Source organism: Microcebus murinus, chromosome 6 (genome assembly GCF_040939455.1).
Source record: "Microcebus murinus isolate Inina chromosome 6, M.murinus_Inina_mat1.0, whole genome shotgun sequence".
NCBI classification, from domain to species: domain Eukaryota; kingdom Metazoa; phylum Chordata; class Mammalia; order Primates; family Cheirogaleidae; genus Microcebus; species Microcebus murinus.
The window spans coordinates 12,662,205-12,690,189 of NC_134109.1; the positions used below are offsets into that span (position 1 = coordinate 12,662,205).

The 27,985-nt window shown below is 36.6% G+C and overlaps 1 protein-coding gene across 4 annotated transcripts; it reads right to left on the reverse strand.

Annotated features, from left to right (window-relative positions):
- Positions 1-544: 544 nt before the first annotated feature.
- On the reverse strand, positions 545-27,936 carry CPSF2 (cleavage and polyadenylation specific factor 2). Of its 4 annotated transcripts, none has more exons than XM_012773903.2 (16): positions 27,756-27,936; positions 24,480-24,538; positions 20,088-20,269; positions 18,129-18,288; positions 17,897-18,002; positions 16,433-16,562; positions 14,205-14,320; positions 12,466-12,653; positions 11,219-11,509; positions 8,691-8,791; positions 8,135-8,335; positions 6,088-6,240; positions 4,861-5,086; positions 3,421-3,720; positions 2,101-2,235; positions 545-1,717 (listed from the first exon to the last, which is right to left on the reverse strand). In XM_012773903.2, exons 3-16 carry the CDS (start codon positions 20,234-20,236, stop codon positions 1,625-1,627), a joined length of 2,349 nt encoding a protein of 782 aa, XP_012629357.1. In that variant the 5' UTR covers positions 20,237-20,269; positions 24,480-24,538; positions 27,756-27,936; the 3' UTR covers positions 545-1,624. The 4 variants fall into 4 exon arrangements, with proteins under 4 accessions (XP_012629357.1, XP_012629359.1, XP_012629358.1 ...); XM_012773905.3 differs by lacking the exon at positions 27,756-27,936 and adding an exon at positions 27,136-27,709; XM_012773904.3 differs by lacking the exon at positions 27,756-27,936 and adding an exon at positions 26,296-27,107.
- Positions 27,937-27,985: the final 49 nt, after the last annotated feature.

Below are 27,985 nucleotides of genomic sequence, written 5' to 3' on the forward strand. Positions count from 1 at the left end.
TCAAGCAGTACTTTAAATTTTAATTCCTGCTCACAGGACAATAAAAAGGCTAGGCAAGAAACAATTTTTCAATATTGCTAGTACAATGTAATATGTATAACCAGATGCTTTAAGCCATGAAACAAATGCAGATTTTCTTGCCTCTGGAATATAAATGGGATTATAGGCTTATTCCATATATTAATAAGGGTTTAAGTGAAATTTTTTCAAAGCACTAAAAAGAAAACATACTTTTTATATTCATCTTTTGTAACGTTTTATATATCTGCTTTTCAGTATCAGAAGGCTGTTAACTTTGCATTAGCACTATAATCCACAAGAGAGGCTTTGTAAGCATTTGAAATAGAATAAAATATTAATTCTAGTCTGATATCACTGGGTTGTAACATACGTAGTTCTATATAAGTTAAACAAGAAGATTGATCCTTCTAAAAATGCTAAATGTAAAAAGGAAGCCTATATACTTGCAAAATAAACACCAAAGTCTGCCATGATTCAGGTACTTTCTAAAAAGTCATCAACAAATTACAATAAAGCGACATGGTTTTCATTACTTAGTTCAATAAAAATTCCATGTATTGTTTCTACTCTTGAAGACAAGTGGTTTATATCAAGGTGGTTAGCCACAAGAAAGACATGAACACAGAAAGGATAACCTTATCCAACTTCAGCATTATTTTTGTAGTAATGTGTACAAAATCCAACTACTACTTGGGTAATCTTAAGAGAGCACAAGCCTAAGAGATGAAAACATTTACACCTTTTAATTAAATTATATTGTTACCTTATAAAAAACATGAGGTTCAATATTTGTAGTCTTAAAAACTGAGCACTAAACAGTTTCCAATATAGTAACCTAGCTGATGGTTAAGATGTGTCTAAAATGTATGCTATGCCGAGCCCTTAACACTTTAACACATCACAGAGTTCTTTTGAATTATGTACATTCAAATGATGATATAATTCAAATTGAAAAACAAAATCATAATAAAACAAGAAATAGGAGAAAGAAAAACTGAGTTCTGAACCAAATGTGTACTACCTTACTCTAGAGTGAATCATTAGGAAATATAAGCATGGAACAGATGTGCTCCATGTCAAAACAATCACATATTCAAATTAGAAGAGTCATAGCATGTATTTTGTTGTTGTTTTTTTAAATAAGTGTCAAAAACCTGTTGTTTCTGCTTCGTTTTTTTGTAGCATGATTTTTCTAAATAATTCTCACTTTTCATTCCAGAAAATATAAGAAACAGTTTGCAAAAACTCATGCAAACATATTTCTCTAAGGCCATGAACTGGTTTGCGAAGTTGCATTGTTTTATTCAAGTAAAAAGCCCTTCTAGAATAAGGGGTCTCCAAAGGAAACTGATCGCCTTCCATTCTTGGGCCTGTACACTTGCTAGGAGCGCTATCACTCTGAAACCGAAAAGCTATATAATGCTCATTCGAGCATTAGCAAAATGTTCTCTATTAATATTTACATTTTAAAAATCTAACACATGTAAGTTTTTCTGGCAGATTCTTTTCATATGTTACAAAACAAAACAGTAAAAGCTTAGAATAAGATAAGAATCCTTTTTTCTTAGAAAGGTCAAGCAGATACTTCTTGACATCATGTCCTTTACACAATGGCATATTGTTCATATAAAAGGTCTCTTATCCTATAAAAATCTTGACAAAGGCAGCCTTCTAATCCGATGCGTCCAGTTTCCGTCTAGAAACCAAGTTAAAAAAATTCTTTAGTACATTTTCTATTCATTAATAAATATGCAGATATAATAACCAAAATATATGAAATAGATTACTTTATGATTAGTCAGGAAATGGGTTGCTCTGGCTCACAGAATATTTAAGTCATGAATTTTACATAGACACATAAATGTCAGAGGATTCAAATAACAAAAATTTCCAATAAAATTATATATCACTGCTTATAGAGCCTTCAATAAGACTTTTATAAGCCTCCAAGGTCATCATTATGAATATAAATTATCGATCTTCAGTTTTATGAAATTACCAATCAAGTATTACAGAATTCAAAATGACAAAACATCAGAAGTATGTATTCTGTTCAGCTCCTAGTAAAAACACACTTACTCTACGGACTGCTACTTGATTGTTGCAAACAAGCACACCTCCTACAAATTCAGCTTGAATCCCCTCCCGTAAAAGAACTTGCTTGAAGTCTGATAGTCTTGGTTCATTCATAAAAACTGACTGATGTCCAGGAACCTTAGATAAGGGCAAAGGGGAAAGAATAACTTCAAATAAAACACCAGACACACAGGTCTACTAAATAAAGTAAAACACCACACGATCTCTAAGATATCTTCTATTATTCCCTGAAGTCCTTTGACAGATTTCAAGACTATAAATCACATGCCAACTTGTTATTCTGAATTTTACCCCATTACTTAACATTACAAAGCCCTTCACATTTTCTGAATGTTTCACAATCAATTTTATTAGTCATGCTTCACAATAACAGAGAGATGCTTGGTAATGTTATGCTCTTCACTCACCCACTTGCCTAAGGGGGTCAACTAGAGTGCCAGCAGGCAGAACTGAACCAAAAAATTCATTTTCCAGATCCCAGTCCTTTGCTTAGTTCAGAGGATAATTCTTCCCTAATCCCATTTCCACTGTCCCTTCATCCTTAGAGGAACTGCAACAGATGCCACAGGTTTTATAATCAGAAAGGAAAGTGGTTCTTGCCTAATGCTGCTCTTTTGAAATTGCTTAGAAAAGCACTAGCTTTAGCACAGAGAGAAAAAAGATGCTAATTCCTCCTCCCAATTTCAAGAGTAGTACTAGCAGGGAATCCAAAGAGACAGGAGGTTATCTCTCTATCCTCAATTTCATAGAGGGCTGAAGACATCAGTTTATGTGCATGTAGGACTCTTACAGTTTTAATATTGTTTTAAGTTTAATAACCTAGAGTATTTGTTAATTAACTAGATACTGCTTGAGAACATGTAAATACTAGACTAAAATTGTATCTATATTTAACAAAAGATTTCTAACTATAACAAAACCAAAAGTGATTTGAACAGAATTGACAATATACACAAATGGAGTGCAACAGTAAGGCATTCTTAGAAAATTATAAATCTCCTGATTAGAAGCAGGTAGGTGAGCCTCACAATCATCAAACTTAATATTTAAAAATTCATACTGAAAAAAGGTCACAATTATGTACCTTAAAAGATTTGCTAAAGGTTTCCTGTACATTGTTATCATTCCCTACACATACAGAATTGCTGCACACAAAGATGCACACAAACATGTCTTCAGTGATCTTTTTTAAAAACTCCCAAATCAGCCTAAATGTGATACATACTTTAAAAACACAAAACGAAAACTAGAAGGATGACAAATTAAGAAAGAGAATAAGCACATGCTTTTTAAATGTTTTACCTCATGGGGTGGCAAGGGTTCCAAAGTCGGAATGATTTCACTTTCTTCACCTGTTTCTTTCTCATCATCTCCAAACAGACTTTTCATGGCCTTTTGTTGTGCTATAACGCTAGAATCTGAAGGGGCATCTACTTGCATTTCTGAGTCTTCTCCATCATCCTTCAGTTCTCCTTCTTCTAAAATAACGCCTGTGTCCACTTTGGAAACTCTCATGTCCAAAACACCGTCTATCCAAGCTAATTCAGCATCTTTTGCCTTACAAAACTGAAGGGAGCTGACAAGAGAGTCCTTTAATCTCACCTAGATATGCAAACGGGAGGGAAAGAAATAAAACCCACAGAATATAGATTAACAAATTAAATATAACCAATTATTATCTTTTTCTAGCTCTGGTAATGTGATTAAAATTTGAAAATCTTTCATTCATCGGATCCTCACAATGACCAAGACCTAATTACCTGTAAGATCATTAAGGCCCCTGTCTACCTGCCAAAGTAGAGGTTCTTAATCCTGACTACACATTGGAATCACATGGCAATTAAAAAAAAAAAAACAATGAATGCCAGGGCCTTCTCTCCACTGTTTCTAATATAACCAGTGAGATTAATACCAGAGCACTGGTATTAATACCAGAGCACTGATTAATACCAGAGCCAGTTCCTCTGGCTCCCAGAAAAGCTTCCCAGGTGATTTCTCCTGTGCAGCCGAAGCTGAGAATCACTGCTAAGACTCATTCTCTAGCACTTGGAGTACTGAACTGCTTTTACTTTTCCAATATACCATAGTTCCACACCTCCATATTCTTGAAATGTTGCTTCCTCTTGCTCTGCCCAGAATAATTTTTCTGCCTGGTAAGTTCCAACCCATTTCTTCCAGATATAGACATCACTTCTGTTTTAAATAGACACCATCTCCTTTTACTTGATAAGAGTTCATCTCTCCACTGTGCTAGTCCTGAATTCTATACCTATTTCCACTTGTTTCAATTAGGAGTAGAAACTTAACATCTGTGAATTTTTCTGGAACCTTTGAATTCTTTAATACTCACCATTCCCCTCACCTCTGTACTTTTGCAAATATTGTTCCATCTGCATGGAACACTCTTTCCCCTTCTCTTTCCTACTCTATGCACCTGACAACCCATCTAAACAACTGTTAGGATTCAGCTTAATTATCACTTCTTCCAGGAAACCTTTTTTAAACCTCTAAATGTGAGTTGGGTTCCTCCCCTTTACACTCTCATAGCATCCTAAACTTCTCTCTCATGGGTATGATAATGTGATAAATGCTATTTCCTTTTTATAAGCCCCACAGATTATTACGTCTGCTTGGGCAGGGGGCCGTGTCTGTCTCACTCATCCCTGTATTCCTAATGTATCTGTCCTAATCTGCAACAAAAAGTATTTATTTCTACTCAGTGCCAACTGCCAGCATATTTACCTGATAGATGTGTGTTTCACTAGTGGCATCAACTGTTTCATGTAGCTTTGGCATGTACACTTTAATATCTTTTCCACCAAACGCACGGCAGCACTCTGCCAGATCTTGACTGGCCTCTGGTGGGCCATGGACAATGATCAACTGTCGTGGTTTCATCTGATTAATGATTTTTTTAATGGAATCCCCATCAGAGCGTCCTTCATAGTCTATGTAAGTAACCCTGGCTCTGTAATTAGACATGATTATTCAAGATTACTTTTCTGACAACTCTAAAAAAAAAAAAATGGCTTTTATCATCAGGAAAAAAATGTATATGATATACAAAATGAAGATTTGAGAAATATACATGTATTATATTGTTAATATGTATTATTTAGGCCTTAGGTATGCCCAAAAATATATTATTTAGGTCTTAGCTATAATTGGACAAACCACTTAGCTCTCTGATGACAAAAAAAATTCCAAAATGATCATTTACTGGTATTACTAACTATACTAAGTAGAAGAGGGGGGAAGGTTTCTTAACTACTTTAGATCACAGAAGTATTTTCTAGACATTAGGGCACTAGAGATGTTTAAGTCAAGGAGTATATTTTATAAAACAAGCAGTTACTCAAAAAATTAAACTGGGCTAGGCACAGCAGCTCACACCTGTAATCCTAGCACTTTGGGAGGCCAAGGCGGCAGTATCACTTGGCCAGGACTTTGAGACCAGACTGAGCAAGAGTAAGATCCCCATCTCTACCAAAAAATAGAAAAATTAGCCAGGAGTGGTGGCACACACCAGTCCCAGTTACTCAGGAAGTTGAGGCAGGAGGATCGCTTAAACCCATGAGTTTGAGGTTGCAGTGAGCTATGACGACACCATTGTACTCTGGCCCAGGTGACACGGTGAGACTGTCTCAAAAACAAAAATTAAACTGTAAGTTGCACTATTCTCTATCACCAGCTTATGGGCTTACTAAAAAGGCCAGAAATAATATTTCTTCATATAAATGAACAATTTAATGTTCAACTCCTACTACTAATTCAATTACTTTGGCATTCAAACATCATTAATGAAAATACTACCACACTTCACAAGTCTCTTCATGGAGAAATTTTAAAAGCACAAACTTACTACAGAATATTTGGAAATTTCACTTTTGAAACTATGTAAATTATGTAATTCAAGTGATTGAAACTTAATTTTATAATTTATTCTCAAACTGCAACAAAAGCACTTACTTTATTTCAATAGACTCTGTTGCAGAAATACACTTAGTGGGAACATCAGATAAATCCTGATCCATGGGTTCATCTCCATTTGTCAAACCAGATTCTAATTTGCTTTTTTCTTCTTCAGTAGCTTGAAGTTCTGGCACCAAGAAATCCTCTGGTCTAAATAATAAGTCTCTAATTAGAAGTAGCAAAAAGCAAGCTAATATTATATAACATGTATAGCTAGCTAGTAGGTGGCATAATTTTTAGACATGTATTTCAAGATTTAAACATACATCTGATCCATAGCCAATGCAATTTTATAATATCAATTATCAGATGACTGCCTATGTCATGTTTTTCATAATCACCGAAGTGATTCTTTAAAGTGTGTTCTTTGAAACACACCATGTGCACTGGTGAAAGGCTCCTAGACAGGTCATTAGAAGACCTTAGTGGCTATCACAAGTACTATTGAAACCTAGCTCTGTATTTTTTTCAATAATTCTTTTTCTCAATTTCTGTAGTTTTCTTTGCCAAATCCCAATAAATCTCAGAACTCCTCTGACGTCCTTAAGATCCCCAGTTATTTCCTTCCTACCAAAGAAAGCAGATGACTTTCCATTTGTACATTACCAAGAAGATTGAGATATAAAATATCATTAATTCCCTCATAAGCCTTTATCTTTATTTCAATGTACTATTAACACATCTGTCTTTCCATTTTTACTTCCAATATTAGAAAAAGTTCTAGTCTAGTTTAAATTTTTTAAAAAAAACCACACACTTTTAAAATATTCTCTCTCTGACTCCTGTATTTGTCAAAGCCCCACTCCCAAATCCACTCACACTCCTTTCTGAAAATCCAGGCCTCTATTCCCAAACACCCAGATTGTTATAGCAGCTTCTTAGCCCCTGGAGTCCAATATCTCCAACTGTAATCTACATAACAACAGCAGCAGTAGCAACCACTTAAAGTACATTTAGTATGAGTCAGGCTCTAGGCTAAGTGCCTTATAAACATAACCTCAATTAATTCTTATCCCCATTTTTCAGATAATGAAATTGAAGCTAAAGATCATTGCCCATGCTAAACAGATTGGCCACTCATTAAGTGGAAAGGTAAGCAAAATCACCAAAGTTAAGTTGTTATGTTTCCTCTCTATTGTTTTGGAGGGTCAAGTAAACAGTGGAATTTTCCTAATTAAACTCAAGAATGATCTAATTCCACTATATGCTCAAGATAGCATTATGGAAGTACAAAAAAAAGACCTGTGTTGGGAGCCAGGAAAAGTTTCCACTATTTAGTGAGGCCAGATTCAGCACCTGGAAACCTGAGAGGGGAAGATGGAACAGAACCAAAGGAAAAACATGTGCAAAGGCATGACAGAGAAACCAAGCAGAAGGAAACAGAAAGGCTGATACCACCAGAGTGGACAAAGCACACTGCTATATATAGAAACATATAGAAAATGGGGAGAAACCAGATTGTGAAAGATAGCCCACATTATGCTAAAGCATTTGACATTACCAGGGAAGCAACGAGAACCCTAAAGGATTTTTACACAGGCCAGTAGTGTTTTCAAAATTGTAATTAGAATATATGATTTCAGTTGTTTGTCTAATAGAAGATACAGATTTTCTATGGTTCCATTCATGCTATCTCACATTCCTCTTTATCTCACATATCTCATAACACACATGTGTATTATTTGAGATATAACCCATTTCCCAAATGTAATATTACCAACCATCAAAGTTCTTCCTATCCTTTGTGTAAGGGATGTTCCCTGCCTTTCTTAAGTGGGGGAAAAAGTCTTGATCATCTTTCTAAACATTTCACACAACTAAATAATAAAACTACCAGTTTTCCCTTAATATTAATTCTCTAGATGTTTCTCAACATTTCTATTTTTGCATTTCAAACTATAAGTCTTCTATATCTTTCAGGCCAAGGCACTTAGAAACTGACAAAGTGCATAGTGACCAGAAAGACCAAATTCACTGAGCCGAAATGGTAACACAGATATTACCTCCAATTTGTAAGAAAGAAAAGTTTGTTTTGCTCACGTACTTGATAATCTCTCCATATTCATCCCATTTAATTCTTTCTTCTGGGGCAGGAAACATAGGATAAGACTTTTTTGCCTGTTTGAAGAAACTTCCTTTCCGACTACCTTCACCTTTCATCATCAAGTCATGCTTTGTCTTATGAGCTGATGGCTGGTCAATATCTTCCTCAATGTCGCTCTCATCACTGGAATCTATATCTGCCCTAGGAGGATTTTGGAATAGATCAAGGTCATAAAGTCCAAAAAAGATTTTGAATTAATATTTATAAAATTATAACTGAATATTCAAAATTATTAATTCAATAACAATCCAAATAATATATAATTATGTGCTGCATAACATCTCAATGACAAATCACACATATTAAGACAAAGGTGGTTGCATAAGATTATAATACTGTATTTTTTTTTACTGTGCCTTTTGTATGTTTAGACACAAAAGATGTCTGTAACAAAAGTGATGAAGTCCTAAGAAAATTTAAATGTTTTCAACTAAACATTTAAGTCATACATTCTTCTCAAATTACATACATAATTTATAATCTGAAAATGACTCACTCTTTTGACTGCTCAAGTTTTTTAGCAGCTTCTTTCTTTAGTTTTTCTTTTTCCAAGTATTCCTCAAGTTCTTTCCCTTCAAGCTTCACACGTTTCCTCAACTACAAAAAAGAGATAAGAAAGACCTGAGATAAGGAAGACCAAGAGAAGAACAGGTTTTGAGTAGGGGAATAGAAAATAGTAAAAATTGTTTTGCATGTGATCATGTAGAGGGAAGACTGATAACAGAGAGAGAGGAATAACTGCAGAAGAAATATCCTAAGAAGGTGAGCAGAGACAGAATCCTCAGCATAAATATTACTTATTTTTTTAAACTAACATTTCATGTTTTGGCTACTTCTCATTTCTTTAGGATACTTCTGAATGCCATTTACTGGTTTTTTTTCTTTTTCTTTTTTTAGAGACAGAGTCTCACTCTGTTGCCCCAGCTAGAGTACAGTGGCATCATCATAGCTCACTGTAACCTCAAACTCCTGGGCTCAAGTGATCCTCCTGCCTCAGCCTCCTGGGTAACTGGGACTACAGGCATGAGTCACCACACCTGGCTAATTTTTCTATTTTTTGTAGACATGGGTCTCGATCTTGCTCAGGCTGGTCTTGATCTCCTAAGCTCAAGCAATCCTTCCAGAGTGCTAGGATTACAGATGTGAGCCACTGTACCTGGCCCACTTTTAATATTCTTTTATTAACTCCTCAAATGGCTTATCAGCCCTAAAGGACTTTTCTAGTAATTAAAGTTTTCAAATTCAGTATTTCATATCTGATGAAACTGTTTCAAGTATTTTTTTTTTATTTTTATTTTTAGTTTTATGTTTCAAGTATTTTTAAGCTATTAGATAACCCAAAAGACAGTATTTTACTGTGGTATGCCTGCTCTGCATCTTTGCTCAACAATTCTGTATTTATAGAAAATATCTATTAGATTTTTAGTTACTAATATTATGCTTTTTTAAAGTAGAGTTATAAGACAAAGACACCCTTACCACTTAGCTTTTAACAACCTAATGTTCCTTAAAATGGCTGCTACAAAGATAAAATGAAAAGCAGTCATCTAAAACTTTGCACAACTCTGGTAGTTAGTAACCATCCCATTCAGCATCAACCGCTATAAACTTCTATAATACTAGTTTTGGGAAACTGATAGATTTAATGGACTGGTTATTAAGCAAATGATCTTTTGATATATTGGTCATTTAACTAGTTGTCTTGCACCTGTAACTAGAGATAAGGCAGCAAATGTAGTACGAAATATATTTAGTGGTGGGAAGGTAAAGGAATTCCTGTCTCACTTCTACTTCTCTGTTAAGTTTGAGACAAGGTCATGTGCTATGAATGGGGGCTGAGAATGAGAGGAAAAACAATGCATAAAACTGCCTTATGGGAGAGTGAGAAAGGGAATACCCTATGGAATGTGAGTGCTAGTGTAGGGTGCCCTTTTGAGATGTGAATTCATAAAGGTGAAGGGAAACCTGTCCACACAGTAGTGTTTAACTTCAGTAATATAAAGCTGCTTATTAAGTACAGGCACAGACTAAGCACATGGTTTAACTAGGGTCAAGGTTTTTCCAGGTAGGTAGAATAAACAGAAAGAAAGGTAAGAGAGTTAAAAGTGTTTGCAAAATTATGATTATTGATGGGTCACTATCTCTAAGCTAGAAGGATGATGGATAGTAAAAGGTGAAGTTCATGAACTGAAAGTACCAACATGACCAAAGGGTTGTTGGCATGGGAGTAATAGAGAAAGTCAGCTGTAAGATCAGAGTGGGGTGTTTGAGGTAGAGCTGGAGACTGTTCAGCCATATCATAAAAAGGTTCTGGGTATGAGCATAGGAGTAGACACCATGGTAGTGGGAATGGATGGCTAAGGTAAAGTGGAGAAAAAGATAATTGAAAAATAAGCTGTCAAGAAACTGAGAGAACCAAGGGATTGGACAGATCACATACACAGATGTTAAGCTGAGAATGGAATCCTAAGTACCAGTGGACAGGAAGGTTGTGAATCAGAGTCTAACACACCAGTGAATGACAGAGAATGAACAGGAGGTCAGTAAATGGCAGAAACAAGGAGGGGTCAGCATATCATCAGGTCTGATGGCATGAACTGCAAAGGGAAGAGAAATTGCTTGAAAGTTGCAATACACAACAAGAAGACACTACCCCACTCAAAGTACACGAAACATGAAAAAAAAAGTGCCTACTTTAGTGGGCTACCGGGAAAAGAACATGATTAAGAAACATCCAGATTTAAATTAAGGAAAAGACAGGAAAGGAACTTTCCAGAGAGACTGAAAAAACAATGTATATGTTTACCCTCTGGGTTAAATTCCATAGGATACCATGGAAGAGTTCAAGAATGAGAATTTCCAGTTAACGGTCTTTGAAACTCATTCTATCAGTGGCTCTCTACCATTATTCTAATAAAAATACTGGAACGACTTTAAGGTTTATTTTTGACCACTGATTTTTATACATCATACACAACATATCCCTAAACAGTTTTAAGATAAAATTCATATCCAAGTGCTTACCTCTATTTCTGTAATTTTTTCAGAAGGATTATCAATTAGGAAACGTGCTAAAGTCCCAGGAGTAGTTCTGTAAGTTAGAATGATTGAGTTTTTAGGGTCCTGACACCACTGAATAAAGAGATCCCTTGAAAATCCACATTCCAAGTCAGGCTGGCTTGCAAGTACAACTTTGGGGCTAGGTACTCGAGCCAAGTCAGAAAGACCATGACATAAAGAGAGATGGCGAAACTGAAATGGATTATTTCTTTTGTCTTCAAAACATCTCATCAATTTATCACTCATCCATTCTACCTAATAGGGGAAGAAAAGATTAATTAGAAAATGTTATATTGCCACTTCAATATATTTTCGAATAGCCAACGAATTCAAGTTCTATTTTAAGTCTTTTCCCCCCATTGGTTGCTTATAGTTTGGACAAGCATTTTATTTTCTGTTTCTTTTCCCCATTAGAGCCTCCCACTCCAGTTATCTCCCTAAAAATCCAATTTGCATTATATTTCACTTATAAGTTATCTTAAACCTTTTTTTAAAAATCAGCGTACATGGTCTAAATGATTATCTTACTCCCAGAGATTGCTAATTCAAGGGAAAGAGTTTATTTAAAAGAAGAAGAATAATAGGCTGGGCACAGTGATTCACGCCTGTAATCGTAGCACTCTGGGAGGCCAAGGCAGAAGGATTGCTTGAGGTGAGGAGTTCAAGACCAGCCTGAGCAAAAGCAAGATCCCATCTCTACAAAAAAAATAAAAATTAGCCGGGCGTGGTAGAGCAAGCCCATAGTCCCGGCTACTTGGGAGGCTGAGGCAGGAGGACTGCTTGAGCCTAGGAGTTTGAGGCTGTGGTGAGCTAATATGGTGCCACTGTACTCCAGCTGTGGCAACAGAGCAAAGCTCTGTCTTAAATAAATAAATGAATAAATCCCAAACAATGAATTCGGACACTTATTCCTATGAGGTAGATTCTATTCTTGTCCCCATTTTACAAATTGACAAACTAAGAATTAGATGAGAAGCAACTTGCCCAATCTTCAAAATGGGGATAAAAATAGAAACTATTTTATAGGGTATATAAGGATTAAATGAAGTAATACACGTAAAGCACACAGAACAGTAAACAGTTAATGGTTAGTATTACTAACAACCTCTTCAACAGGAAAATGAAATTCAAAGAGAAATTCAGACACCATATTCCATACACCCAATAACTATACAAACTTCTGTATTACAAATGATAACATGAAAACAAACCTGGGACTTAGAAAACTCCACCACATTATAACTGACATTATTTAGGAGTGCCAATGAGTAAACACCCAATCCTGCATCTTTAGTTCTCCAAATCTGATCAAGAAGTTGAGCAAGTTCCAAAACTCTGCCTGCTGTGTCCACTGCTATTAATACATTTCCATCACCTCGTAGTGTTTCCAGGACATTTGCTAGAAAACAAGATATAAAATCCCTATAGAACATAACAATACTCTGCTACAAAATTAAAGCTTACTTTACCTCCCTACTTTTACTATAAAGACTATAATTTATAAATAAGCAATTACTAAGCCAGATACAAACTGAAAGAATTTTGTTTAAGTCATCACAACTACTTTTGATTCTCTTGAATATATTTTTATCTTCATAGGAATAAGAATGCCTTTAACTCAATTTTCTTTCAACTGAATTTTCTTCCAATTTTTTTTCCGTCAATTTTCTTCACTGAAAAATTATACATCAGTAGTCCTCCACACTTTACACAACATAATACACATAGAAAATTATATTTGTATCACTGGGAAAACTGAATGACTAGGCCAAATGCAACCAGCCTGGGGTTTCCAGGCCAACCTGGTCTCACACCTCTGAGAACTTTCTTGTGATGAATTCCTGATTTTATACACACACTTACACACACACACACACAAATCATATATAGTCATCCCTCACTATCCACTAAGTATTGGTTCCAAGACCCCTCATAGATACCAAAATCCACAGACACTCAAGTCCCTTACATAAAATGGCATAGTATTTGCATATAACCTATGTACATCCTCTTATATACTTTAAATCATCTCCAGATTACTTATAATACCTAATACAATGTAAATGCTATGAAAATAGTTGTTATACCATATTTTTATTTGTATTGTTTTTATTTTTCTCAAATATTTTCAATCGCAGTTGGTTGAATCCTCGGATGTAGAACTGTGAATACTGACGGCTGACTATATATAATACTTATTTTGGATGTATGTATGCCTGTACGAGAATATAGAAATCATACTCCCATCCAACAGGGCATCTTTATAGATTTCCTTGCTCTAGATGAAAGTCTGCTTGGAAATATCTGATAAAACCAAACTCTAGCAAAAACCAAAAAAACCGAGAGCTTCTGAAAATTAGTGTAACAGAGTATACTAGTTACACTTTTTTAGTAGATAGACTACTTTAAGGCAGCAGTTGCCTTAAAAGTGGACTCCAATTTTCCCTATTGAAATCCCATATATCTTATTTTTTAAAAGAAATTTAAGAAGCAGCAGTTTGAGTCAAAGCAGAAGCAAGCAGTAATGGCCCAGAGGCACCTCTTCAGAACCAAGACTACTGAATTAATGTAAAACACCCAACATCAAAATTAGTAGACTGTTTGCACTCTCATTTATCTCTTTTGTTCATTTGTCTTTTAGAATATGTTTTTCTAACACATTTTTATGACAACTTTATATAGAGACATATACCAGTGAGTGCCAGGGAGAGCTAACTATGTGCTGGATGGTAGGGAGAAGCCAACTTTACACCTGTTACACAAAAGTTAAATTCACACTAACTAAAGTACCTTCCTGTACAAAATACTGATATGACCACATAACATTTAAAAAAAAATACTAGAGTTAGCCAACCTCTTATGACCAACAAAAGTGTTAAACAGAATAAACAGTAATTCATACTACCATGCACTTCACAGCTCATTAAAAATAACATTGTATAATACATACTCAGAAGTTGTTCATCTCTCTGTTTTCTTCTAGGCTGCACATATGTAGCATTAAATGAATCTGTGATAAGCAGGGAGGGTCTGCTTAACATTTCCAGGGAACATCCATTTAAGTGGCTATAACAAAGTTTAAGAAGAGGAATATTTTATATCACTTCAATTACTAAAAACTTCTCTTATTTAAAAAATAAGCAACTTCCTTTATAAGGTTTTTCCCCCACCCCTAACTATAAAAGCATACATGTTTCCCCCATCTAACATATAAAAGTATACCAAATAAGCAAATCTGGTAAATTCAAAAACATATAAAGGGGAAAATAAAAATCTTCCGGAGTACCATTACTCCGAAATGATTGATAGAATATTTTGGTATACATCCTTCTAAGAATATAACTTTGTTCTATGCATATATATGTACTTTAAAAGTTGACATCCCAGGTACACTCCTATATACTAAGTTCTATATCCTCATTTTTCCATGACATGAAAATTTTTTTCTAAACCAAATTTTTAATAATTATAAAAATTTCCTATTGTGTTTTATAATGTATTTATTTGACCATTCCCTTTATTGATAATTTAGGTCACTCCTTTTGCCATTAAAAATAATCTTTCAGGCCGGGCGTGGTGGCTCACGCCTGTAATCCTAGCACTCTGGGAGGCCGAGGCCGGTGGATTGCTCCAGGTCAGTTCGAAACCAGCCTGAGCAAGAGCAAGACCCCGTCTCTACTAAAAATAGAAAGAAATTAATTGGCCAACTAATATATATATAAAAAATTAGCCGGGCATAGTGACACATGCCTGTAGTCCCAGCTACTCGGGAGGCTGAGGCAGTAGGATCGCTTGAGCCCAGGAGATTGAGGTTGCTGTGAGCTAGACTGACGCCACGGCACTCACTCCAGCCTGGGCAACAAAGCGAGACTGTCTCAAAAAAAAAAAATAGTAATATTAAAAAAAAAAAAATAGTAATAATCTTTCAAAGAACATTTTTACAAAAAGCTTCACTTGCATTTCTGCTTATTTCTTTAGTTCACATTCCTAGAAATGTATTTACTGTAATATACAGTATTGCTAAACAGCTTTCCAGAAAGAGTTAACCTTTTACAGAAAAGTTCAACTAGAAAGACTGACCAACTTACTACATATTTCCCAGAAGAATATCACCATTTAAAAAAAAATCATTATTTAAATTTTCTTTTTGACTTTATACCTTTTGTCCATTTTACAACTGATATCTTTTCAATTAATTGATAAATGGCTGGTGTCAGATACATGTAAGTCTTTGGCCAACTTGCTACAAATATTTTCCCTAATTTATTTACTTTTAAATTTAGCTTATTGTTTTGGAAATTTTGAACTTGTATGTAATCAAATCTATCAGATTTCTCCTTTGTAACTTGGCCCATTATCTTTATGCTTATAAAGTCTTTTCCAAATTAGAGATCAGACTCACCAATTCTATTTAATTCTAATCCATTTGAAATTTATTTGCTATATGGCAAAAAAATAATTTTTTTTACCCCAAATGGCTGAATTCCCCAATACCATTTACTCAAATAACCATCCTTTCCTCAATACTCTATGATTATTATAAGAATCTAAAATTCAAGTTATTAGTGTTAAGTATTTCTTAATATAAAGATCTCAAAGCTACTGTAATCTAATACAATACAGCTATGAAATTAATGTACTAATATAACAAGAGAAGCCTATATGAGACTAAACACCAAAAAAATTTTTTTTTGTTTTTTTCTGTTGTTGTTTTGTTTTTTGTTTTTTTTTTTCTTCAAAAAATTTTATAGTAATGTTCTAAGTACCAAATGAAGTATGTAAAATTATGGCTTGTGTCCCCTTTTAAAACAAATCTGACTTTTCACAGGGTCGCTGTATTAGAAGATGGTAACTACTGACTTTACAAAGCAAAAAGCCCACCAACAGAGTTCTGCTAAGTAGCAGGTCAAGAGTATATAAAAATAACTTGGTATATAAAATTCATCTCCTTTGTAACATATACAAGGAGATACATTTTATAGAGTATATACTTAAGCATAAATTTTAAAAATCTCTTTGTCTTATACCAAACTTTTCCCTTTACTATACAAATAATTAACTTTGAAAATATTCACTATTTGATGATTTCTAGTTAAAAAAACCCAACTCTAACTTTTCCTCTGAAGAATGAAATAATAACAATTACATTTCCTTTAGCTTTTGTCTTGATATACCTACATCTCCCTCTTGTGGTTGAAGTCAACTGCATAAACAATTTCTTCTTCTCCATCTTTGACTATTTTCCATATTGTTCCACCTATCATATGACCAGCTGGCAGAGGTGTGATAGACAAGCCATGTCCTTTACCTATATCAACAAGATAATGACAATAATCAGATTTCTTTCACGACTCTGAAGAAAGGTTATTTATTTCTAAGCTATTTTAATAGGTAATCCTATATATGCAATAATACAAAACTCCAAAGTAAAAATGCATACAGTGAAATGCAAGTCTCACTCTCCTGTCCCCCAGCTAATTCATTCCCTCACTGGAGGCAAACACTCTTGTCATTTTATTACGTATCCTTGCAGAGATTTATGCTTATAAATAGAAGGCTAGAAATTGGACTGAAAAGCTAGCACACTAAATTACTTAGTATAAACTAATAAATTTTAATATTTATATTGTATACACAATTATCAAGTGATTCCATTTTTGCTAACCTCTAAACTGACAGAATAATAATTCAAATTTCATTATGGTAAAGAATTTATCCTACAGAAAAATTAAGTACAAGCAAAACTGTTAAGACCATTGTTACTTCTGGGCTAAATTTTCAAGAGTCCATTACACCATCATTTTTTCAATGCCAGGATTCATTTTTATGAAAACCTCTAATACAATTCTCTCTATAGATGATAAATATACCTTCCTAACCTAATCAAATAATAAACTTTTCAATGTCTGATTCTAAAATTCAGTCATTTTCTACTCTGCTGCCATAGCACTTGACTTACTTCAATCACTGCACTTACCCATCTCAGCTGTTCTGTCTCCTTAATGTAACTATAAGCTCTGAGAAGTAGGATCTGGCTACATTAGTTTTTGTTCATTACATACAGTAAACTAAATAAGCCTTTCCCAAGTTAATATGAAAAGGCCTATGCTATTAATATTTTGTTAGTATTTAGTTTGAAATATTTTAAAAGTAAAATGGGGCTGGGCGTGGTGGCTCAAGCCTGTAATCCTAGCACTCTGGGAGGCTGAGGTGGGCAGATTCGAGGTCAGGAGTTTGAAACCAGCTGAGCAAGAGCAAGACCCTGTCTCTACTATAAATAGAAATAAATTAATCGGCCAACTAATATATATAGAAAAAATTAGCCGGGCATGGTGGCACATGCTTGTAGTACCAGCTACTTGGGAGGCTGAGGCAGCAGCATTGTTTGAGCCCAGGAGTTTGAGGTTGCTGTGAGTTAGGCTGATGCCACGGCACTCACTCTAGCCTGGGCAACAAAGCGAGACTCTGTCTCAAAAAAAAAAAATTAAAATGGAAGTTCAGAGTTCCGTATCAAGGCAGAATATGCTAATTTTTCATTCTTCAGACCACAGTGCCTATAATTTTTACTGGGAATTCTCCTCAGTATTTTTCAAGTTAGATCCCATTAGTTCAACATTTTATACTACTGAAAACATTTTTTACCTTTCAAATTCACAATTTGAGAGAATTTTAGCTGCTGAATTTTATCAAATGCTGCATCCACATCATCTAATGTAAAGAGTGTAAAGTCTTCTGTATTGTGTCGAGACTAAAAGAAAACCACATATTCAAGTGATTACAGAGGCTGAGACGTTAACAAAAACAACACATATAAAAGGTTAAAAGTAATCAATGAAGGAATGTTTAAAAGAATTTTCTTAATTGCTTAAATTACCTGATAAAGATCATACATGAACATCTGTCCCATTTTATAAACAGGAATGGTTGCATAGATAGCACAGTTCAGACCCAACTTCCCGACAGCATACGGGAGGGCGCCAAGATGGAGAGGATCAGGGTGAGACAATAGCACTGCATCGATCTGGTGAACATGTCTAGAAGAACAAAATCAAAAGGATGACTTTCTCAAACCTTGTTTTTGAGGGTAAACACAAGATATTCAAAATTATTCACCAATTCTGGATTGAGGACTATGCTTGGGTGGAAGAGCAAACGTAACAGCTAAAATTATGACACCTAATTATGACACTGAATTTCAATTATTACTACTTCCATTCAGCATACATATCATAATTATGGTATAAGTTACACCTAAATATATGGTGTCTAGACACATTTAAAAAAGAAAAGAAGGGATGGTATGGTGGCTCACACCCATAATCCTAGCACTCTGGGAGGCCAAGGCAGAAAGATCACTTGGGGTCAGGAGTTTGAGACAAGCCTGAGCAACAGCAAGACCGTCTCTACCAAAAATGGAAAAAATTGGCCAGGAGGGGTGGTGCACACCTGTAGTTGCACCTGCTCAGGAAGCTGAGACAGGAGGATTGCTTGAGCCTAGGAGTTTAAGGTTGCAGTGAGCCATGATCATGCCATTGCCCTCTATCCAGGGCAACAGAAGGAGAGTGTCTTTAAAAAAAACCAAAAAACCAGTAGACAACACAATTAAGGTGATTGATTTTGAATAGATATCTCTATACTATTAATTTAAGTTCAAGAACTCAGCTTGGAATTTCAAACATTGTTAAAAAGAGAATTTATTTTTTCAGACAGGGTCTTGCTATGTTGTCCCATGCTGGTCTCAAATTTCTGGGCTCAAGTGATCTTCCCACTTCAGCCTCCTAAATGGCTGGGAATACAGGCACAAGCCTCCATACTAGACTAAGGATAGAATATTTAAATGGCCACATATTATGGATATTCACCAGATTTTTAGCATGGTGACTGGAAGCATATTCATTATAATAAAACTTCAATTCATCAGGGAAGCATACGATATTATTATCAAAAGAAATTAACAAGATGCATTGGGTTTAATTTTTGGCTTCAAGTTTTTTTGTTGTTTTTTTTTTGAGATAGAGTCTCACTCTGTTGCCTGGGCTAGAGTGCACTGGTGTCAGCCTAGTTCACAGTAACTTCAAACTCCTGGACTCAAGCAATCCTCCTGCCTCAGCCTCCCGGGTAGCTGGAACTATAGGCATGAGCCATCATGCCTGGCTAATATTTTTTTGTATGTGTATTTTTTAGTTGTCCAGCTAATTTCTTTCAATTTTTTTTAGTAGAGACGGGGTCTTGCTCTTGCTCAGGCTGGTCTCAAACTCCTGAGCTCAAAGGATCCACCCACCTAGGCCTTCCAGAGTGCTAGGATTACAGGTGTGAGCCACCACGACCAGCCTGGCTTCAAGTTTTTTAAATATTTAAGTCCTCTTTCCTTCCATAGTTAGTATAATACTGCAAACATAACTGAATTTTTTAGATGGACTAGAATCCTTTTGTATTTCATGGTCATTATTCTGAGAACAAATTCACAGTGTTTAGCATCAAAAGAGGTATTAATAGAAAGTAAGCTAATGTGATCCAACTATCAAACTTTCACATGGAAGACGTTTCCTCTCCTCAAATTATTATGTAGTCTTGCTCTTTCCTAAAATTAGGGTACAAAAATATCTACTGAAATCCACTAGCCAAGTAACATCTTAAGATTTTGCTGAATTTCAAGAAACAAAGCTTATAAGTCAATCAAAACTTTACAAGATAAAATGGTCACTATTTAGTTTTTTGGCATAAACTAAATTAGTGCAAAAAAGCAACACTGTGTAACATCAAAATGGTATTACATTGTAGAATTGTATTAAGTTGACTTAATAAAAGCCTAGAAATATGAAATGTAACTTACTTCCTCAGGGAATCTATAATATCCATAGAAAAGTGCTCATCCCAGCCACAGTCCAATAAAAATCTAAACTCATCAACTTGGAGAAGATAGCAAAGAGCAGATTCTTCTTGGACCCCAGAGAGGGTAGTCAATTTGATAATAGATGTCATTTTTTTGGTCCAGTAGTAACAAACTAAAAGGTTCTTTAAAAAGAAATGAAAGCATAATTAAAAATAAAAGCACAGTTTAACATATATAACAGACAAATTAAAATTATTTCAAATTTTAAGTACACAGAAATTCCATAAACATGGAAAGCAAACATTTTAATGACCCATTGCCAAGTTAAAAAATATAGACATAATCTTACATTCCCTTGTTTATTATACAATGGTCCCCCAGTAGGGTGTAATGAAAAGTAGTGGACTTTGTATTAAAACAGACCTAGATTTGAATCTACTCCTATGAGATTTGGGGCAATTAACCTTTCCTCACCTATGTATCCCAGTATATAGAACATTATTATTATACATGTAAAAAGGATGTTACCCTTCAAAGTGAATTTTTTCTTCCTTTATCTTGCTCTATGATGGCACTGATTACACAGCATTACAATGATTCGTTTACACGTCTCTCTGTTAGATCAGTGGTCTTTAAATAAACAGTCCCCCTTGAAAATCTGATAAAAAGCTATGGACCCTCCCAATTCTCAAAACACCAAAAAACAAAAACAACAACAAAACCCCAAAAAGGACATATACACATAGAAATTCACATATTTTTCAAGAGGGTTAATGTTTTTTTTTTTTTTTTGAGACAGTCTCGCTTTGTTGCCCAGGCTAGAGTGAGTGCCGTGGCATCAACCTAGCTCACAGCAACCTCAAACTCCTGGGCTCAAACAATCCTACTGCCTCAGCCTCCCGAGTAGCTGGACTACAGGCATGCGCCACCATGCCCGGCTAATTTTTTTCTATATGTATTAGTTGGCCAATTAATTTCTTTCTATTTATAGTAGAGACGGGGTCTCACTCTTGCTCAGGCTGGTTTCGAACTCCTGACCTCGAGCAATCCACCCGCCTCGGCCTCCCAGAGTGCTAGGATTACAGGCGGGAGCCACCGCGCCCGGCCTAAGAGGGTTAATGTTAAGAACCCTTGAACTAGAATGTGAGGGAATGAAAAATAGAGATAGTTATCTTATGTTTATAATTCCTAAAACAGAACCTGACACACAGTAGGTGCTCAACATATATCTGATGAAATATATGTTGAGATGCCGCCCACTAATTTCAAGAAAAATATAACATGAACACATCTATTAGGATTTAGGACCCGGAATTGTATGCTATTAAACAAATGTTATAAAAAATATTCATTAACAAAGTTCAACTCCACAGAAATATTTCAGATTTTAGCTCCTTAAAATAAATTAGCCTTTTCTGGCTAACTATGCAGGTAGGAGAGGCCACCGAATTACCTGATGATCTCTCACCATCTGCCCAAGGTCATCAATAAACTAAGGTAAACTGTGTACCTTTCAAAAGAGGCTGACAGGAGGCTAATCCCACCACATTCCCCATGCTTGTTTACCTAGGTTACAGCCCAAAATCCAAGAGTCCTAGGTTATCAATCATTGATACATACATCTCCTAGTTATACTCAATGCCTACCTCTTCTCCCTCCCAAATCCTCAGTATGCTCTCTGGAACTACAATTATGTTCACTGGTAACTTCAACTGCTTCTCTGCAAATTCTCTTTACCTGCTTGTCTTCACAGATACCTGGCTGTTCCCTAATGATACTATTTCTCCTGCAGCCTTTGAAGGGTCTTGGGGTTTTTTTGTTGTTGTTTTTAAGTCTCTTCTACCCTCTATACCTCAAAAGCAGGAAGTATGTGTTCCTTGCTCCTCAATACAGTTTCCAAACCAGGTCTTCTTCCTCTTTTAAATACCTCAGTTCCGTTAAAGCTCATGCCACCTAGCAGTTCACTATCACACTTCCACATTTCCTTCTTCCTCACTGTGGCATCCATTAACCTGTCCTCGTTCACTGAGGACTTTAGCTCCTGACCAGGTCTTCCTCTCAATAACTTCAATGTTGACCTCTCAGTTCCTTGACTTCCTCAATTCCAATAATCTTCATTTCACTTCAGCCACCCCCGCCACGGTTACACCCTAGACCTTCTACACCTTATCACTACCAGTACCTGCACCACTTTCAAAATTTCACCTTCAAGCACCCCACTCTATCACTACTACCTTACTTACTCTGGCATTCCCAACGCAAAAATCCTTTGGCCTCACCAGTATCTCTAATCCACTGATCACTTTTTCACTATCCATCAACCCCCTCTTGTCTCCACTCAGATCCTTGCCTTCCATCCATGATCCATCATTATTATCTGGCAAACACTCAAATATCTTGTTCCTCTAGTCCTTCTCTGTATTAGCCTGGCAAAACCCCCAACTCCAATTAACTATACACTCTGTCTATTCCAACAGCTGAATGTTGCCAGATAAAAAACCAAAATCACACAATTGTGCTATTTGCTCTTCAAATTCATAGTCAAAGATCTCAAAGAGACACAAAGACAGATCAATCCTACTTTTCTTAGAAGGTTGCCTCTCAATCTCTGAGACTACTATGTCACAACTCTTCTTTTCTGCTCAGGCATCACCATCACCCACCCTACCCTCTACCCTACTCTCAGCTGATAATCTCACCTCATTCTTCAATCAGAAAATAAAAGTAGACAGTAATTCCTCATTTTCCAGATACTACATCTATTAACCTATCTGCATGTACACTGTTGTGCCTCCTATTATATGGAATAAAGAGCCCTGTTTCCATGTAAGGCCAATCCCTGTGTATGGTGTTGATCCCATTCTCATTTACCTTCTAAAAAGACTTAACTTTTTCAGTCATTCCCTCTTTCCCCTGCATCAATGTATCACTGACGTACCATTCCCATGAGTACACAGAGATACTCCAGAATTTCCCAACTTATAAGAACCCTCTTTTTTTTTTTTTTTTTTGAGACAGAGTCTTGCTCTGTCACTTGGGCTAGAGTGCTCTAGTGTCAGCCTAGCTCACAGCAACCTCAAACTTCTGGGCTCAAGCCACCCTGCTCCCTCAGCCTCCCAAGTAGCTGAGACTACAGGCACATGCCACCACACCTACCTAATTTTTTCTATTTTTAGTAGAGATGGGGTCTTGCTCTTGCTCAAGCTATTCTCAAACTCCTGACCTTGAGTGATCCTCCCACCTCAGCCTCTGAGTGCTAGGATTACAGGCTGAGCCACCGCACCCAGCCCAAGAACCTCCTCTTAATCGTACAACCACTGCATCATTTGTTTCCCTTTCACAAAAAAATTTCTCAGAATATTTTTCTCCAAAAGTTTCTCTACTTCCTCACCTCTCATTCACACTACCAAATCTGAGAAGCCAGAGAACTGTCCATTAGCTTAAATTGTATAGAGGCTTATCAATGACTTTTATAAACAAACTTCCAGTAATATGGTTTGGTACCATCCCACTGTATTTCTCAACTTTCCTTCTATCTCCACTATTACCAAGATCTCTAACTAGTTTGCATATTTACCCTGCCTCTAATTTATTCTCTCAGAGATATTCTCTGACCACCCTAAAGTCCTTCTCCACTGCATTTATCTTCTATGACATCATTCTATTTTCTTCAAAATACCTACTGCTGTCTATAATTGCTATCTATGTACATTCTTTGGCTGCCCCCTTTTCTCCTCCTGACCCCCACACAAGAATGTGGAGTCCAAGAAGGTAAAGACCTTGTCTATTTTGCTCACAGTAACATTCCAAAGCCTCCATAGTGCCTAACACATCATGGTGGTCAATAAGTGTTTCTTGAATGAGCCCTTAGCACACCATTAACAGCTACTGATCTACATGTAGTTCCCCTTGCTTGAGTGAGCTCTGAGTGCAGACTAGGCTTAATCCATTTTTGTATCCTCAGAACATTAGCACAAGCTCTGCACATAGTGGTTGTTCAATAAATGTTGAGAAGTTAAAATTTAATATATACGGACTTAATGTGCTCTTATCTGAGGTATGAGAAGTACAAAGACATTAATTATCTACTTGATGAAAATGTTTATAAATACAATCTGGAAATGACATAGGAAATTCTCCTTGCAAAAAGCTTCCTGTGCCACAATTATATTAATGGCCTAAGAAAAAACTCTTTCTACTCAAAGCTTCCTTAATTCCCACTTTCTTCATTTAGATTATGAAGTGAAAATACAAAGTATCTTGCAGTTAGAACTGAATGAGTTCATGTTAAAACTTTTTTGCAGACAGACCAAGATATCAACAGATGAAAAGATAGTTTTACTACATTTGCTCATAATAAAGCTGTATCTTTATTAAACATTCATTACTTACTGATATCTCAGTCGTATATATGATGAAACACCATGAATTTAGAGGAGTTCTTTATAAATCTAAAAAGTAAATAAGAACCTCATCAATGTGGTATAATAATTTAGTTCTGTTTATAATTATGGTGTATAACATATAGCCCTTTAAAAAAATTTGTCATAATTTTAGGAAGCTTAAGCTTACATAAAATACAGGAACAAAATAATAAAAGACATAAAAATAATGAACAAAACTGGCTATAATCAGGGCTCAACTATACAGATCAGGAAACAGGATTTTAAAAATTGACATTAGCTTATGTTATTGAGAATCACAGAAGAGGTGAGATCTAAGATTATTCATTAAGGATTGGAAAGACCTGGCTGGGTAGCCACAGAGAAAAGGTATTCAAAACAGAGGAATAACATGAGCAAAAGCACAAAACACAACTTATAGTGTACCAGTGAAAACACTAGGCTGGCATACTTCCATAATGGCAAAAAATGAAAGAAAAAGACCTAATGAACATAAAGGGGCCAAATAATTAAGGGCTTTAGAAACTCTAGACCTAGTTCTACAAGCAAAAGAGAAACATTTTAAGATTAATTACCAAGTAGAGTGGCATGATACAGGTATTTCTATATGTTAGGAAAAGTAGCTGCTGTGTATGATTGATTGGATTAGAAGATAAAGCAGGGAGATAAAGAGGGAGGGTATTTGGCAGACCACTTCGTCCCCTCAACTTTGTTGGTTCTATTTGGGGACTAAATATCTTTAGGCTCAAATACATTTTATAATGCTGTGACATCAATTGATTAGTTGTTATCTAAGTAACCAAGGCTTGAAACTTCATGCTTATTCTTCCCTTTACTTATTCTGGGGCAGTCCATTATCAGCTCTTGATCCTTCTTTCCTGAGAAGGCCTTGCACATGTAACATTCCCTTTCTATTCCTATTGCCAGTACTTTAATGCAGAGCCTCATTACCTTACGTTTGGGTTTCTCAGTTTCTCTGCCTCCAGCCTTTCCTCCCTTCATCTCAACCTAAATACTTACTGCTGCCAGATCAATCTTCAGAAACACCCTTGCACACATTACTCCTTGCTCAGATATCTTTGAAGTCTTCTTCGAGGAAAAAACAAAAAACAACTGAATGCCTTAACTGGCAAAGGAGGTCTCCAAAAAGCAACCCTGACATCACTGCTCAATGTCTCAGGGCCCAAGCTCATATTCCACTTCCTTACAAATCCCATCATTAGTGTAAACTACAAAAGCTTCTGTCAACAGAAAAATATCACATGCCACAAATGTATTACAGCTTCAAATTTTTTCAAAGCCACATTGAAAAGCAAAAAAAGGTGAGATTAATTTTAATATATTTTATTTAACCCAATATATCAAAAATATATCATTTCAAAATGTAATCATTAAAAATGAGATATTGTACATTCTGTTTTCCATACTAAGTCTTCAAAAATCCAGTGTATTTTATATTTACAGCACATCTCAATTAGAACTAACCACATTTCAAGTGCTCAATAGCTACATGTGGCTAGTGGGTACTGTAATAGCACAGGTCTAGACTTTAAAATCAATGCTTTAGACTGCTGAGCATTGCATTCCGCCACTCCTAAAGTGCAGGTTGGCACCATTCTATTTTATGTACATGTCTCAAAATAGATTTTGATGGCATCACCAACCATTTAGTCTTCCCGACTAAAAACTGAAGTCGCCCTCTTACCAAATTGGCAGCCACCAGTTGAATCCTATTTGACATTTACTTAATATCTCTCTTGACACAGTTTACTGTCCTACCTCAATAGAGGCACTCATTGCCTTACCTGAAGGACTCCCAATTTCCTTTCATCTAGTTTTCCTGTTCCCAGTTGATCTTCCATACAGCTGTCAGAGACCATCCTAAAAAGCAAATATCCTCCTGCCCCCTCCATGCATGAGTAGCCACTGGCTTCCTGCTAACTCCTGAAAATCTAAACTCCTTAGGTGGAAAAAGGTAATCTCAACATACTCTCGCTTACCAATCATGAAATAATGACTCACCTTGCATTAAATAATGCTCAAGCACATTTATTTTCCCACTCTCCTTAAGTATGCTAAAGCTTCTTAAAGCTCTGTATCCCTGTACTGCATCCAGGAACCAACTTCTTTTGATCCTTAACCCAACTCAAATATCTACACATTTATGAAGCTTTTTCCTTGCCCCCAGGCAAAGTTGGTTATTTTTGTGTTACAAAGGAGGCACAAAGAATATTTATGGAATGGATGATGAAGGTACAGAGGAGAGGAAGTAATCCTCTTTGTATCTCCAATAGTGCCAAGGCAATATAAATGGATACTGAAGGGATGAACTCTACTCAAACCGTAAGTTCCTTCAGAGCATTTATTTTGACAGATACTAACTGCACTGCTTTATCTCAAATATCTATCAGTTACTTGTTCTCTCAATAAAGATCGTGCGTACTAATGACAACTAAGGGGAACTATGCAAAATCCAAGGGGAAATGAAGGAGTCTGGGGTAGCCCTGGAGCTCACTGAGTGGGAAGTGTGGGGGGGAGGGGAGTAGCCGATTCATAACAGGGTCAAAGGCGTGAAAAAAATCAAAAATTGGGGATGGAGATAAATGATAGTTCAGGTTCGCCTGGTCACAGGAGGCCAGACTTACTTGCTGGGGTTACAGCCAGTCTGACCTATTGTTTTCTGAAGAGCTAGTAAATAGTACGAAGTCAAAACGAATGACGTCTTGGGAAACAGCAGTGATAGCGGGAGCGCTCCGGGGCGATGGCGGGAAGGGCAGAGCGCCAAGGCAATTTTAACAAAGCGTGGCACACCGTCCGAAAGGTATTTGGAGTCGATGAACTAAAAGGACGCCTACTTTGAGCCCAGAATTTAGTAGCCTCGTGGTCTCTCAACCCCAGACCCCGAGCGGCTAGGCTGAGGACGCCGTAGCCACGAGGCGAAGGAGCCGAAGCTGGAGTCGGATGAAGTCCTCCAGCGGCAAAAGAGTGAAAGGCCGGAGGGAAACACCAGAGAGGAAGGAAGGAGGGCAGGGGAGTACACCGAACGGACTGCCACAAAGCAGCGGGAGTTTTAGGCCCATGGAGAAGTCACTTCTCTTTCCCTCGCTGAGCACTTCTGCCAGGAACGACCGGGACAGTCGCAACCAAAACCGCGGGAGCACGTCCGCAGGGGAGACCGGGTCGGAGTCGGAGGCCGCCTCTCCCGCGGGGCCGGAAGCGCCCCCTCCCCCATCCAAAGGCGCTCTCCTTTTCCCACCCCACTTGCCTCGTCAGGCCTCCCCCAACGCCGTCCACTGCCCTTCCCAACCCCTAGTCGAATCCGGGTTCGGGAGAGAGAAAAGCTGGTGTTCACTCAGCAGCACTCCTGACGACAGGCCGGCAGGACCCCTCACTGGCGGCCGCCATTTTGAAGCTGGAGGCGAAGTGGCGAGGCGGGGAAGACCGGGGATGATACCATTTTCGGAGGGGGGGGCCGGGGAAGCTGCGGGAGAGCGA